The 15346-nt window shown below is 54.9% G+C and overlaps 2 protein-coding genes across 2 annotated transcripts; both read right to left on the bottom strand.

The window, feature by feature from the left end:
- Positions 1 to 1916: 1916 nt before the first annotated feature.
- On the bottom strand, positions 1917 to 4646 carry LOC309444531 (C-signal-like; the record flags this gene model as incomplete). Its single annotated transcript, XM_082062434.1, has 6 exons — positions 1917 to 2562; positions 2845 to 2964; positions 3312 to 3470; positions 3741 to 3928; positions 4107 to 4158; positions 4500 to 4646. 6 exons carry the CDS (start codon positions 4644 to 4646, stop codon positions 2458 to 2460), a joined length of 771 nt encoding a protein of 256 aa, XP_081918560.1. The 3' UTR covers positions 1917 to 2457.
- A 5529-nt stretch (positions 4647 to 10175) lies between these two features.
- LOC309444530 (C-signal-like) lies at positions 10176 to 15089 on the bottom strand. The gene is made up of 6 exons (XM_082062433.1): positions 14858 to 15089; positions 14465 to 14516; positions 14099 to 14286; positions 13670 to 13828; positions 13203 to 13322; positions 10176 to 12921 (listed from the first exon to the last, which is right to left on the bottom strand). Exons 1-6 carry the CDS (start codon positions 15002 to 15004, stop codon positions 12817 to 12819), a joined length of 771 nt encoding a protein of 256 aa, XP_081918559.1. The 5' UTR covers positions 15005 to 15089; the 3' UTR covers positions 10176 to 12816.
- Positions 15090 to 15346: the final 257 nt, after the last annotated feature.

Here is a 15346-nt window from a genome sequence, read left to right as displayed (position 1 = left end):
TGCATGTGAAGTCTTTAAGAACATAGAATGTGCCGATTCCTAAGAGCTGGACACCCTGAGAACAGTGGAGGTAAAAAGAAGGAACAATTGTAAGCGTCCTGGAGAGGAAAACACTCAGCAGTGATTTGTCAGAGCATGGGGATGCTGCCTTGCGCCTTGCCCACCCCGAGCCTATGAAGACCAAGATGGGACAGAGACAAAGCACGTGCTCAAGGCCTTTTTTGCTCTTTGGTCCTCTGCTCAAGAAAGCTATTGGGAAAAGTAACAGCAGAGCCAACATCCCACCCCCAGATATAACTGGAGGAGTTTCCAATGACAAGGTGAAACCCTAAAAGAGGCACCAGGGTATGGTCTTCCCGTTCTGGTGGTGTCGATGAGAAATACTAGAAAGTGCTTAACACTTTCTTGTACTTTATCTGGACTTCCATTTTTATCGCAGGTGCCACAGAAGCTGGTCTGTGGCACCTTGGTCGACAGCAGTGTCCTGCTGGGTGACTGATTCTGCTTTCAGAGCGCAGAAGCGATGACAATCGATGGCAAAGCATTGTCCAGACAAGGCAAGCTCTCAGGGGTTCTTGAGGGGAGGAACAGGATGCAAGACCCACCCTCTCCTGTGCCAAGTGCTCTCTAATGCATTCAGACACGCTGTCCCAAATCATAAGGATCTCTGGAAAGCAAGAGAAAGATGTGTCACACTCGAGGTCAGCAAGCTCACAACCCTTCAGCACGCTCTTACCCGAGGAGATGGTGAGCCAGATTAAACGTATTGGCACCCCAATTGAGAACAGGTAAGGTGCTCCACATGACAAATGATGTGGAATAGTGGTGCACACCAGTGAGAGGATGCTGTGGTGCCCACGTAGGGCTCAGGGGTTCCGGGGACCCCCTGGTGTCTCCCCCGCAGGGACCCCTGTCAGCCCTCTCTGTGCTCATTGACAACCACGGCTGGGAGCTCTGGTGGGCAATCTCCTCTGCAGGGCAAGTTGCTGCCTTTGGTGGTAGGGACTTTGACCTGGGGAGTAGGCAGCAAGACAAGGGCAGAACAAGTCCTTGGGAAGAGGACCCAGGAATCCTGGCTGCCAAACTGATCCCTAGTCAGGAAGAGATAACCAGACAGGGCTCTTTTTGCACCCTTCAGCCCTGTCCAGCCTTCCCCCAAAACCCCCATGTTTCCACAGCTACATTCACAGCTAACGCTGCCTACAACATGCAGGAACCCCCTCTGCAAGCCTCACCGTTAGAAGTGAGATTCCTGAGCGTTGGGAATGCACCTGGGCCCAGGTTTTCCATCTTTGTCTGCCACCCCTCTCGGTTAACCCCTGTAGCAGGAGGATGAGAAGGAAACATCTCCTCCATGATCTCTGTCTCCTTCTCTGACTTCACCCAAGGGCCTCGAACTCTGTCCGGACATGGAATGTTCCACTGTGACCCCAGACAATGTCACAGAGATCCTGCCAGGTTTTGCCCTACAAGAGGGAGGGGAGATGTTTGGTGTGCTAATCCCACCTTGTTGCCCACTCCCAAGGAGAATGGGGAGGCACTGAGGTCCTTGGGGTTTGGTCCAGATGGGAGCTGACTTTGTGCACTCCAGATGTGCTGGTCAGCTGGTCGGTCCCAACTGCAGAGGCTGTGCCACCATTGCTGATGTGGGGCTGTGCACACAGAGACATTCCAGTTCCTGGGATACAGACAAGGCTTGGAGAACAATGCACAGAGCAGCATCCCTGCTCCTGGGACAACAGCTGGGCTCCAGGCCTCCTTTGTAGGGTTTCCCTTTGTGTGAGAGAGCAGCAGGAGCACAAGGAGCTCTGCCTGATGATGAGCCAACGGGGAGTTCTTAGGTTAGGATAAGGGAGAAGACTGGGATGGGCGTCACTGTAGTGGCTGTCTGCTATAGGCTGCCTGAGCAGGAGGAACGAGTGCATGAGGCCTTCTAGAGACAGCTGGAAGTAGCCCCATGTTTGCTGGTCCTCATGGGGTATTTTAACCAGCCTGGTCTCTGCTGGGGGGACAACGCAGCAGGACATAGGCAACCCAGGAGATTCCCAGAGGGCATCAGTGATAACTTTGTGACATAGGTCCTACTTATAAACAAGAAAGGGTTCACTGGGAGGGACAACTGATGCATCAGAAGGTTGTGCTGGCCTTCAGAGGGAGAGCTGTGGGATGAGCCTCTCTGTGCCTGGGGAAAAAGCCCTTCCAGGATGATGGCCAGGACCCCAGTCAGAGGAAATCAGACATCCAGACATACTTAGCTGAATTATATTGAGAAACAACTCTGAGAAGTTGTCTCAAAGCATCAGTGAAGACTCCCACAATGACAGTTGAAAAGGAGACCAAGAGGAAGGTTCAAACAGAGCTACTCATTGTTTACTGACACAAATTTATTTATTAAGACACAGGCATAGCTCGGTGCAGCATCAAAGGGACCTTCTGTCAGGATCTTGGGCTGACATCTCACCAGGGCACAACCTTCCCCTCCCAGCTCAAGAAGGTCCCGGTGTCCTTCTCAGAGAGGGAGGAGAGCAGCTTCAGCATCCCTTTCACACTCTCCTCCACCGTCTGCAGGGGCAGAAGGAGAAACACAGCCGTGTGTCAAAGGCCTGGCTGAGGTCTGCCCTGGAGCAGATCATTGCTCAGGGCTTGGGGCTCTCTGGAGTGAGCGAGGAGAGGCCGGCACAGGGCAAGAAGAATTCCCCATTTCTCATCCCCTCCCCTCATGTGCCCCCAGCTCAGAGCATCTGCCGCATTGCTCTCCCAGTGCCCAGCATGTCCAGGACTGCTCAGTCCTCTGCATTCCCAAATAAAGAAGTTCTTACAGAACTCAACCAAAAGCTTTCTTACTATTTGTGATCCTGGGCCCCCCATGTCCGTTTGTACCCAGCCAGGGTGGAGAGTGACGCAGAGGATGCCGTGTTCCCGGTACCCCAGGGACTGGCACTTGGTCAGCATGTTGAGAGCAGCCTGTGGGGAGACAGGGCAGGGATGGTGATGGGAGGGGAAGGGTGGCTGCGAGGGACATGTGCAGAGCCCGTGGCTGGGACAGGGAAGGGCAGGTGGAGCCAGCTCCCTGGGGCACACGATGCTGCTGCACTGTACCCATGTGGATGACCAGCCCAGGTGAAGGTCCCTCTGAGGTGGGACCTGGGTCCAGACACGGGAGCGTGCCATCAGAGGGACCCAATGGGTGGTGGGAGCTCAGGAGCTCAGTCACAGTGCAGAGAGGTGCAGGGACTGAGGGCGAGGTTGGAAGGCATGCAAGATCAGAGAGGAAAATACCTGGGCTCACACCCAGTGCAGCGTGGCCGTACCTTGCTGCAGCGATAGGAGACAGCCTGTGCCAGTTCCCATACATAGACTTCCTTGATGGAGCCCCCTATGCTGGATATGTTGACAATGGCTGCCTTGCTGCAGCTCAGCGCTGAGCCCGGGCTCCCCTGCGCAGCCTTCTTCAGCAAGGGCAGGAACGCCTGAGTGGAGAGAAGGGGAAGAAAGGAAATGGGGTTGTGCACAGGGAACAGGACAAGCTCTTTCCACAGTGGCAACATTAGCGCCAGCACTGGAGCATCCTCCCTCTCGTTCCCACTGCCCCAGCCCATCAGGCTCCAGCTCCAGAGCTCCAGCCCGTGGCTCCATGAGCTCCATTGACCACGAGCCCGTCAAGCACTGGAGCAGCAGCAGGACCCCCTCCCACCAGCCCTTTGTCCCCCAGCACAGCCCAGTTGGGGTGAGGGTCTCACCTGGCCCAGCAGCAGCGGCCCAGCGGTGTTGGTGGTGTAAACCTGGATCATGTCCTCCAGCGTCTCGCCATCAAGCGTGCTCATCTTGAGAATCGCAGCGTTGTTGATGAGGAGGTTCAGCCCTGAGCCCCCCAGCTGTTCCTCCACTCTGGCTGCAGCCGCCTTGATGCTGCTGGGGTCATTGACATCTGCAGAACACAGGGGAGGTGGGTGCCCGTGTCCCCATGCTGGCTTGGAGCCCCCCGTGTTCCCGGCACTGGGCTCCCAGGGTGTCTCAGCACCCAGGCCCTCGCCAGGGCTGTGGGAGCCGTGGTGCTGCGCAGAAAGGGGAACCGGGGCCAGGGACCCCCACCTCGGGGTACTTACCGAGTTGGGTGATCACCAGGTTGGGGTGCCTGGAGGCCAGATTCTGTAACTCCTGCAAAAGAGGGGACCACGTGGGCACGGAGAGGCAGGAGGGGCTGTGCAGAGGCTCAGCCTTTCCCAGGCAAACCCGTGTTGCTCCAGCTCGTCCCTGCACCGCCTGGCGCCCAGCACCCCGCTCTGGCTGCCCTGCTCCCATCAGAGGGGGCTGTGTGCCTCCTGCACACGCCACGAGCCACTGTCCCCTCTGCACATCCCACGCACAGCTGGTCCCACAGCTGTCCCAGCCCAGCTGCAGCTCCAGCCCTTTGCAAACCCCTCCCTGCTCAACCTGCTGCCCTGGCACCGAGTCCTCCCATCCCCCAGCACCACCCACCCCCCCCAGCCCAGCCCCACCTGTGCTCGCTGTCCCTTGGGGTCCCGACAAGCTGCAAAGACCCACTCAGGTGGCTTTGGCATCTGCAGGAACTGCCGGACAAACCCCAGGCCGATTCCCCGGTTGGCCCCAGTCACCAGAACGGAGCGGATGCTGAGCTCTCCCATATCGCTTCTCTTCCCTCTGCGCCAGTTTGCATTGTTTGATCGGCTCCCTAATGCTTCTTTATAGCATGTTCCACGTCCACCACACCCACTCAGAGCTTGCACAAACCATTGGCTCCGGCTACAACATCTCCAGCTCTTCTGACTCTCCAGGACACAGTTCCTGGCTGGGAACTGTTCCCTCATTACCAAAGTGCAAAGGTCATGTGGCTTTATCAGTCAAACTCTGCTGAGCACAGGAAACCTGGCCCCTTAATGCAGGCACTATGGGCCAGCTGGGCCAGGAGAGCCTGTTGTGGGTGAGCAGGGAGGGAGCAGCACGTGGGAGGGATGCAGGATGCCCCAGGGCTCAGGTGGGCTTCACAGCTTCACAAGCATCCCGTGGGCTGTTGGGCTTTCCACATTGTACCAGGTGGTGCCTCAGAGGGCCGTGAGCAGACGTCCTCTGCCTTCCTCTTGCCTCTTCCAAGCCAATGCCCATTCACTGGTTGTCCCGTGAAAGACTCATGGAGGAGATCAAACCCAGTGTGGTCACCTGGCAGAAGGAAATGGACCTACCTGGCCTGCACATCACATGTCTGCTGCTCAGGCACTCCAGCCCTTTGGGTGCAATCCTACGTTGAGTGGTCACTCAGCTCAGAAAGCACAGACAGCTCAGGTGCCCGGGATGTTCTCCTGCAAAGAGAAATGCCTTGGTGAAAGCCCCATTGTCCACATCCCCCAGAGCCATGGCGCACGGGCAGTTCTGCACTAGCGCCAGTGAAGCCCAGTGCTGCCCAACACCTCAAGTGAACATATCCCAGATTTGCAGCATGGGGAGTGGTACGTGTGCACATCGTGTGTTCCTGCTCCAGCGCAAGTGCAGACCTATCCCCAGAAACCTCCCGGCAAGCCTTATGACACAAATCACAGCAGAAAGCTCCTCCAGTTCATTTTTGCGAGCCTCCCAAGAGGCACATTCACAGTTTCTGCTGTGGTGGTGTTGAAATATCTCCACATACCTGCTTGAGAGAGAACTGAATTTTGCCCATCCCATCACAGCATCTCAGCATGAGATACTAGATCCACGGCAATGCTCCTATTTGTGGAGCCGCTGTTCTTTCTGTACCAGCATCCCACGACCCGTTCTTGCTTCGCTGGCCACCTAGTGCTGTGCTGTCCAGCTTCTCGGTGAGATATTCCTCTGTGGGAACACGGCTGCAGCAGCCGGCTCCTGCCCTCCTGTGCATCTGCAGCGTGTGTGTGGGAGCACATCACAGATCTTCCCTCTTCCTTGACTCTGACAAGTCTCGGCTTCTCCTTAAGCTCTACGCATTTCATTTTTTTCCCCATTTTCTTTCCTGGGGCCAATCAGCCCTACTTCTGCTTTTCTGATTCTCCACATTGGGTTGAGAGGTTTCTTTTGCCTGTGAATTCCCACCACTCATCAATCGTACAAAGCTCTGGCTATTCCAGCTGTCCAGCTCAGACCCATCTCCCTGAGAACCCTGACAATTCTCCCCACCTCAGCACAGCTCCCAGATTGCAGGACTGGTTTGCAGGCTCTCATGGATCAATTCAATAAGTTTTTCTATACATTTTACATTTTATGACCACAACTATAGTTGCCAGTATCTGCCATTTGCACGAGACCTCTGCTCCTCCAGCCTTCCACAGTTTTCTTCTAGGCGGAGGGTGAGGCCATCACACACAGCCTGTTAGAAACCTCTGCCCTGCCTCAGAACCAGATAGCATCAGCAACAAAGCATTAATGTTTTAGATCTCCTGTTTTTGCTGTGTCACCACCGGTTTGTAGCCTTCAGTGGTTCCGGAGTTGTATCTTTATCAGGTTGACTTTGCTCTGGGGCCACGTGCTGCATTGTTGATCGTTAGAGTTTAAACAAGCACTGCTTCTCCAGGAGCCAGAGTCCAACCTGGCACCAAGAGAGGGAGGAGCGATGGTCTACACCTTGAGATGAGCATTAAGGTCCTTCTGTTCACCCCTCTCCCGTAACTCCTGACAGCCGTATTTCACATGTGGATGTTTTCCACCCCACCACACTAGGAAAATTCAGAGCCAGTTTTCCAAGATGCTGTCGCATCTCCTCCGCTCTCCTTTGCTGAACGATCATGTGTGCTCACCTTCACCTGCATGTTGCACAAAGGGCAATGACGAGAACATTGAGAAACCTGCTTTTTTTCTGCCAGCTAGGGAAACGGGCAAATGGCCCAATTATCTTTAATACATTGAATCTACTATGTAAGGAAGAATAAGGATACTGCTATCTATCAAGGCTCTTTGTTTGCCATTGTATTCAGGGCTGGTTTGGGCCATGTCATCACATCTTAGTCACTTGATGAAGAATGAATACTGATGAAGGAACTGCTAATCGAGGGGTTGGGTGAGACTTACCCAGCCCTGTAACTGTGTTGTGAAGCCCGGCAGGTCATGGCCACCCTCCCTGACTTATTTTCATTTTGGCTGCAGAGCACTGGTGAAAGCCCATTGTGATGGGATGGTGCAGGGACTAAGAGTGAGAGCCTGAGCTCAAACATAGCTTTCTTAAAACCAAAATCTATGACCTTCCTCCTAAAACTGGCTGCTCAGTGCTGACAGCTCAGCCTCTCCACTGATAGGACCTGGACGTGTGACTGACACCCTAAGAAACACAACAACGTAAGATATGGGAGAAATTCTTAAGCCTGCACTGGGACTTGTTCCTCCGCAAGGATCATCTCAGCTTCACGTCCTGCGTCTGAGGGATGCAGGAGGATGGGATGTTATTGTGAGGGTCAAGTGGACCACACCAGGACTGGTGCATGGAGAGGTGGCTCTCACAGCGGGCCGTGAGGAGTCAGCAGAGACAGCAAAGCTGTGCCCACAGGACACCAGAGCTCACCAAGGCCCGGTGGGGGCTGAGGGCAGCAAACAGGTGGGACATTTGCATATTGATGCATTCAAGAGCTCCAAAACTCAGTAATATCAGATTCAAGCTTTACCAGTCAGTAGGATGTTACCAAGGCCTGTAAAGAAACTAAAGTACTTGGGTAAGCTTTGTGATTGTGGTGGGGTTTTTTTTGTTTTGTTTTGTGTGTTGGTTTGGTGTTTGTTTTTTTTTTTTTTTCCAATTGTTTGCATTTCTCTTTTTTACCTTCTGGAAGCCTCACAACATTTAACTAACAAGGGCTGACAATGCCTGGTTTTGTGGATGACTGAAGCACAAAAGTGAATCAAGCAAGGCCCCCGTGGGAAGTATCCAATAGCAGATGCTTAAAGCCCATCTCTTTTCATGGTTCACATTTATATTCTGAACAGCCAAACCAGGTGCATTTCTGGGCAGGCAATAAAGAGCAGCTGGGAAGGATTTGGTACCTCTCTGATAAATTGGGTTGATGGGTGTGAGAAATGCAGTTGTGATTCATGCTAAGATGTATAATGTTTACAGATACAACCAAATGAGGCATGGTTGACTTGGCAACTTGGGTTCCAGCCAATTCATCGTCATCAGCCAAAAAGGTAAAAAGTTCACTGTGACAAAGCTGAAGGAGCCTTCATCCAAAGGCCCTCAAAGACCCCTCCTCAAAATCACCAAGTGACACTGCGCAGGTGCAACAGGGGAGGGTCAGGGAGGAGACAATGAAAATGGTTATCTGAGACTCATTTTAACAAGAAGCGGGGAAAGGTTATGAATATGTATAGGCGTTCCTGGGGTTATTATGAATATGTAATACCTTACTGTATTTAAGCACACTTCTTATTGCTAGAAAGTGTGCGTGGTGGGCAGAGCGAATCCTCCACGCACCCAGCGCTGTTCTGCTTATGCTCTAATGAACACGTGTTTAAGGAATACACTTAAGGAATTGGATTAAACGTTGTTTATCCATAGAAAAAGCGTAAGTTTTTTATTTCAATGGGGGTATTTAGTTTTGGGTTTCCTTCCTTTCCTTCTCCCTATCTGGGGGAAAAATTGCATTGCTGTGCTGAAGATACCAACTCAGAAATACTGTAAGCCTTCTCCCCTGCACCCCAGCCTTGGGAAGAGGTGGGGGTCCCTGCAGCCCCCCAGCATCCCCCCGGGAGCCGTCGCTCCTTCCCGCGGGGATTCCGGGGCAGTCGGGGCCCCCAAGATGGGGGTGCGTTTGTACTGCATGTTAGCTGGGAGGGATAATGCATACACACACACACATATACACACACGCACGGCCCCATGGGTGGCTGGGAAGCCCTTCCCGGGCAGCCCGGGCCGGGGAGGCGGTACCGGGCCGGTTCCGCCCCGCTGGGGGCGGGCGGCGATGGCGGCGGGGCGGGCGCGCACGGTGCTGCTGACCGGCTGCAACCGCGGCATCGGGCTGGAGCTGGTGAAACAGCTGCTGGCGACACCGCGGCCACCCGCCTGGATCTTCGCGACATGTCGGGACCCCGAGGGGCCGCGGGCCCAGGTGAGAGCGGGGCGGGGATCGGGGCGGGCAGGTGCCGTTGGTTACACGCTCGAGTAACTTCACCAACGTGAAGAAAAGCATTGTGTTCGCAAGGGACGGCGGGTTTGCACCGGTGTGAAGGTCCTCTGAAGGTTTGCTGTGCAGAAGAAGCTGTGTCCCGTCCCCCCCAACCGTGCTGCTGGGAGATTTGAGGCTGCCTTGGCCATGTCCCAGCTGGCCCTCCCCTGCCAAACCTTTGCCCGTGGCCCATGGGCACGATGCCAGCTCGCGCAAAGTTTGGTCTGAGCAGGGTTGGACTTGGTGGTTGGGACTGGCTGAGCTGGGGGGATTTGCGGCAATGCTGCTCTGGACGGTTCTGTGATGTGTTACTGGTGTCCATAAAAGCTCGGAGTCCATTAGCGAGCGGAGCCTGAAGGCTGCGGTGGGATCCTCCCTCCCCTGCTTTCCACTGCACTGAAATGTGACTTTCACGTGTTGCTTCAGCAGGAAATCTCAGGAGCAAAGCATGGCCATGCTTCCAGCTTTCCTGAGGCCCAGCTTTGGTTTCCCGCTGCTTAGCTGACCCACTGAAGTAGCAGCATGCAGACATTTGCTCTCTGATAGATCCCACCTCCAGCTGATTGGTTTGCTGCATCTGCTCGCAGCTTGGCTGTGTGCAGGGCTCACACCTTAGGAAGTCCTCTGAATGGTTGTTGTGTGGTCACCGCCAGTGTTGTTCCGGCTCAGGAGTAATACCAGTGTGGTGAGAATCCACCCTGCCACCAGCCCGGGGTGCCCAAGCTGGTGAGACAAAACTATCTCGGGTCTCTTCGTTTTGCCCTGTTCTTCCCCCGACAACTTGCTGGTATCAGGCACTGATGAGATCAGAGGACATTTTGCAGGGCTGGGCTGGCACTGCTTTCCCCCAGGTGATCCTTGCACATTGCTCTCAACCATGGGATGCCTCTCTGAGCCTTGTCCGGCTACAGTAGGACAAGGGCAGCGTCTTCACGGTGTTGCTGCTTTGAAGACAAAGTCCCTGTTTCTGTCTTTTACAAGCAGCCCCAAAAATGATGCTGCAGTCTCATACACACAACACTGTACGGTTGTAAAAGGTAGCTGGGCACACACGGAGAGCTCCTCACACCTCAGAGGGACAATGGTTACATCAGCTAGGGAACAGAACAAGAGGAACAAAACGTCACTTCTGCAGCAGGACAATGGCATAAGCTCCAAGCAGCTGCAGGCAGGACATTGTTCCAGCACAGTCTTTTGAATCCCATGCTAACAGCTCCTGGGGGATGAATATCGTGTGAGAGGGAGACAGGTGCAGATCCCATGGCAAAGTCCATGGCACTCGAGCACAACCATGCCCACAGCCGGTGCACTCCGGCTAAGTCTGCCAGACTCATGGAGAAGCCATGGAGGAGCAAACTGCAAGGCCTGCACATCAACCTGTAGCATCTATCAGACCCCCTGCCCCTCATCCCCAGTAAGTGGCCCCACAGGCGTTTCAGTCACCTGGAAGATGTGGTATGTGAAAGAGAAGAACCCCTCCAGACACAGACCCAAGCTCTTCCTGCCCCACGGCATCATTCATGTCACACTGCAGCTGCACTGACCAGAACTCATGGCAGATACGACCATCCCTGAGTTCTTCCACAGATTCTTGTCCTTGTCTTCAGCTCTGGCCTGTCTACAAGTGGCTTGTACCCGCTTTGCTCTAGAAGGATCCTGTTAAGAACCAGCAGGAGCTCTGGCCTTTGCCCTCACAAGTAGGTGCACATTGCCATGAAGGCGGAGCATGAGCTTTATCTCAGTTTCATTGATAAAAGCAGCTCCAATAATTACAGCCCAGAAGCAGTAGACCTAACATTGCATAATCGTGACTGATGTGGAGCCAAGCACGAGAGCAATTAAAGAAGAGATCCTCTAGGTGAAGGTGTATTGTTAAAAAAGGACACCCAAGGGGTCTTTCTGAGAAACTGCTCCTTGTTGGTCTGTCCAGCTTGAACAAGCCGAGGTGGCTCTCAGAGCTCTTTAGGCATTCAGTCATGCTTTAACAGTGGCTAGCATGGACCTCAAGGGTGGTGCAAGGACAAGCAAAGCTTTTAATCCATCTGCTTACCAGGAACGTCTTCTTTAGCATAGCTGAGGTTGCATTCATCTGCAATCACCTTGGACATACGAAACACAGGTCTCCAAACAATCGAATCCTTGCTGTTCACAGTGCATGTGAAGTCTTTAAGAACATAGAATGTGCCGATTCCTAAGAGCTGGACGCCCTGAGAACAGTGGAGGTAAAAAGAAGGAACAATTGTAAGCATCCTGGAGAGGAAAACACTCAGCAGTGATTTGTCAGAGCATGGGGATGCTGCCTTGCGCCTTGCCCACCCCGAGCCTACGAAGACCAAGATGGGACAGAGACAAAGCACGTACTCGAGGCCTTTTTTGCTCTTTGGTCCTCTGCTCAAGAAAGCTATTGGGAAAAGTAACAGGAGAGCCAACATCCCACCCCCAGATATAACTGGAGGAGTTTCCAATGACAAGGTGAAACCCTAAGAGAGGCACCAGGGTGTGGTCTTCCCGTTCTGGTGGTGTCGATGAGAAATACTAGAAAGTGCTTAACACTTTCTTCTACTTTATCTGGACTTTCATTTTTATCGCAGGTGCCACAGAAGCTGGTCTGTGGCACCTTGGTCGACAGCAGTGTCCTGCTGGGTGACTGATTCTGCTTTCAGAGCGCAGAAGCGATGACAATCGATGGCAAAGCGTTGTCCATTCAAGGCAAGCTCTCAGGGGTTCTTGAGGGGAGGAACAGGATGCAAGACCCACCCTCTCCTGTGCCAAGTGCTCTCTAATGCATTCAGACACGCTGTCCCAAATCATAAGGATCTCTGGAAAGCAAGAGAAAGATGTGTCATACTCGAGGTCAGCAAGCTCACAACCCTTCAGCACGCTCTTACCCGAGGAGATGGTGAGCCAGATTAAACGTATTGGCACCCCAATTGAGAACAGGTAAGGTGCTCCACATGACAAATGATGTGGAATAGTGGTGCACACCAGTGAGAGGATGCTGTGGTGCCCACGGAGGGCTCAGGGGTTCCGGGGACCCCTTGGTGTCTCCCCCGCAGGGACCCCTGTCAGCCCTCTCTGTGCTCATTGACAGCCACGGCCGGGAGCTCTGGTGGGCGATCTCCTCTGCAGGGCAAGTCGCTGCCTGAGCAGGAGGAACGAGTGCATGAGGCCTTCTAGAGACAGCTAGAAGTAGGCCCATGTTTGCTGGTCCTCATGGGGTATTTTAACCAGCCTGGTCTCTGCTGGGGGGACAACGCAGCAGGACGTAGGCAACCCAGGAGATTCCCAGAGGGCATCAGTGATAACTTTGTGACATAGGTCCTACTTATAAACAAGAAAGGGTTCACTGGGAGGGACAACTGATGCATCAGAAGGTTGTGCTGGCCTTCAGAGGGAGAGCTGTGGGATGAGCCTCTCTGTGCCTGGGGAAAAAGCCCTTCCAGGATGATGGCCAGGACCCCAGTCAGAGGAAATCAGACATCCAGACATACTTAGCTGAATTATATTGAGAAACAACTCTGAGAAGTTGTCTCAAAGCATCAGTGAAGACTCCCACAATGACAGTTGAAAAGGAGACCAAGAGGAAGGTTCAAACAGAGCTACTCATTGTTTACTGACACAAATTTATTTATTAAGACACAGGCATAGCTCGGTGCAGCATCAAAGGGACCTTCTGTCAGGATCTTGGGCTGACATCTCACCAGGGCACAACCTTCCCCTCCCAGCTCAAGAAGGTCCCGGTGTCCTTCTCAGAGAGGGAGGAGAGCAGCTTCAGCATCCCTTTCACACTCTCCTCCACCGTCTGCAGGGGCAGAGGAGAAACACAGCCGTGTGTCAAAGGCTGGGCTGAGGTCTGCCCTGGAGCAGATCATTGCTCAGGGCTTGGGGCTCTCTGGAGTGAGCGAGGAGAGGCCGGCACAGGGCAAGAAGAATTCCCCATTTCTCATCCCCTCCCCTCATGTGCCCCCAGCTCAGAGCATCTGCCGCATTGCTCTCCCGGTGCCCAGCATGTCCAGGACTGCTCAGTCCTCTGCATTCCCAAATAAAGAAGTTCTTACAGAACTCAACCAAAAGCTTTCTTACTATTTGTGATCCTGGGCCCCCCATGTCCGTTTGTACCCAGCCAGGGTGGAGAGTGACGCAGAGGATGCCGTGTTCCCGGTACCCCAGGGACTGGCACTTGGTCAGCATGTTGAGAGCAGCCTGTGGGGAGACAGGGCAGGGATGGTGATGGGAGGGGAAGGGTGGCTGCGAGGGACATGTACAGAGCCCGTGGCTGGGACAGGGGAGGGCAGGTGGAGCCAGCTCCCTGGGGCACACGATGCTGCTGCACTGTACCCATGTGGATGACCAGCCCAGGTGAAGGTCCCTCTGAGGTGGGACCTGGGTCCAGACACGGGAGCGTGCCATCAGAGGGACCCAATGGGTGGTGGGAGCTCAGGAGCTCAGTCACAGTGCAGAGAGGTGCAGGGACTGAGGGCGAGGTTGGAAGGCATGCAAGATCAGAGAGGAAAATACCTGGGCTCACACCCAGTGCAGCGTGGCCGTACCTTGCTGCAGCGATAGGAGACAACTTGTCCCAGATTCCATACATAGACTTCCTCAATGGAGCCTGCAGAGCTGGACATGTTGACAATGGCCGCCCTGCTGCAGCTCAGCGCTGAGCCCGGGCTCCCCTGGGCAGCCTTCTTCAGCAAGGGCAGGAACGCCTGAGAGGAGAGAAGGGGAGGAAAGGAAATAGGGTTGTGCACAGAGAACAGGACAAGCTCCTTCCACAGTGGCAACATTAGCGCCAGCACTGGAGCATCCTCCCTCTCGTTCCCACTGCCCCAGCCCATCAGGCTTCAGCTCCTGAGCTCCAGCCTGTGGCTCCATGAGCTCCATTGACCATGAGCCCATCAAGCACTGGAGCAGCAGCAGGACCCCCTCCCACCAGCCCTTTGTCCCCCAGCACAGCCCAGCTGGGGTGAGGGTCTCACCTGGCCCAGCAGCAGCGGCCCAGCGGTGTTGGTGGTGTAAACCTGGATCATGTCCTCCAGCGTCTCGCCATCAAGCGTGCTCATCTTAGCAATCGCAGCGTTGTTGATGAGGAGGTTCAGCCCTGAGCCCCCCAGCTGTTCCTCCACTCTGGCTGCAGCCGCCTTGATGCTGTTGGGGTCAGCGACATCTGCAGAACACAGGGGAGGTGGGTGCCCGTGTCCCCATGCTGGCTTGGAGCCCCCCGTGTTCCCGGCACTGGGCTCCCAGGGTGTCTCGGCACCCGGGCCCTCACCAGGGCTGTGGGAGCCGTGGTGCTGCGCAGAAAGGGGAACCGGGGCCAGGGACCCCCACCTCGGGGTACTTACCGAGTTGGGTGATCACCAGGTTGGGGTGCCTGGAGGCCAGATTCTGTAACTCCTGCAAAAGAGGGGACCACGTGGGCACGGAGAGGCAGGAGGGGCTGTGCAGAGGCTCAGCCTTTCCCAGGCAAACCCGTGTTGCTCCAGCTCGTCCCTGCACCGCCTGGCGCCCAGCACCCTGCTCTGGCTGCCCTGCTCCCATCAGAGGGGGCTGTGTGCCTCCTGCACACGCCACGAGCCACTGTCCCCTCTGCACATCCCACGCACAGCTGGTCCCACAGCTGTCCCAGCCCAGCTGCAGCTCCAGCCCTTTGCAAACCCCTCCCTGCTCAACCTGCTGCCCTGGCACCGAGTCCTCCCATCCCCCAGCACCACCCACCCCCGCCAGCCCAGCCCCACCTGTGCTCGCTGTCCCTTGGGGTCCCGACAAGCTGCAAAGACCCACTCAGGTGGCTTTGGCATCTGCAGGAACTGCCGGACAAACCCCAGGCCGATTCCCCGGTTGGCCCCAGTCACCAGAACGGAGCGGATGCTGAGCTCTCCCATATCGCTTCTCTTCCCTCTGCTCCAGTTTGCATTGTTTGATCGGCTCCCTAATGCTTCTTTATAGCATGTTCCACGTCCACCACACCCACTCAGAGCTTGCACAAACCATTGGCTCCGGCTACAACATCTCCAGCTCTTCTGACTCTCCAGGACACAGTTCCTGGCTGGGAACTGTTCCCTCATTACCAAAGTGCAAAGGTCATGTGGCTTTATCAGTCAAACTCTGCTGAGCACAGGAAACCTGGCCCCTTAATGCAGGCACTATGGGCCAGCTGGGCCAGGAGAGCCTGTTGTGGGTGAGCAGGGAGGGAGCAGCACGTGGGAGGGATGCAGGATGCCCCA

This window comes from Streptopelia decaocto (assembly GCF_964273445.1).
Source record: "Streptopelia decaocto genome assembly, chromosome: 11".
NCBI lineage: Eukaryota > Metazoa > Chordata > Aves > Columbiformes > Columbidae > Streptopelia > Streptopelia decaocto.
This window is presented reverse-complemented; position numbering and strand designations above follow the sequence as displayed.

Excerpts from the sequence above, each read along its gene's own strand:
- LOC309444530 (XM_082062433.1), bottom strand. The coding sequence starts at position 15,004 with ATGGGAGAGCTCAGCATCCGCTCCGTTCTGGTGACTGGGGCCAACCGG. Across the intron at positions 13,829-14,098 it reads GGCCGCTGCTGCTGGGCCAG|GCGTTCCTGCCCTTGCTGAA; the intron begins GTGAGACCCTCA and ends CTCTCCTCTCAG. Across the intron at positions 13,323-13,669 it reads TCTCCTATCGCTGCAGCAAG|GCTGCTCTCAACATGCTGAC; the intron begins GTACGGCCACGC and ends GTCTCCCCACAG.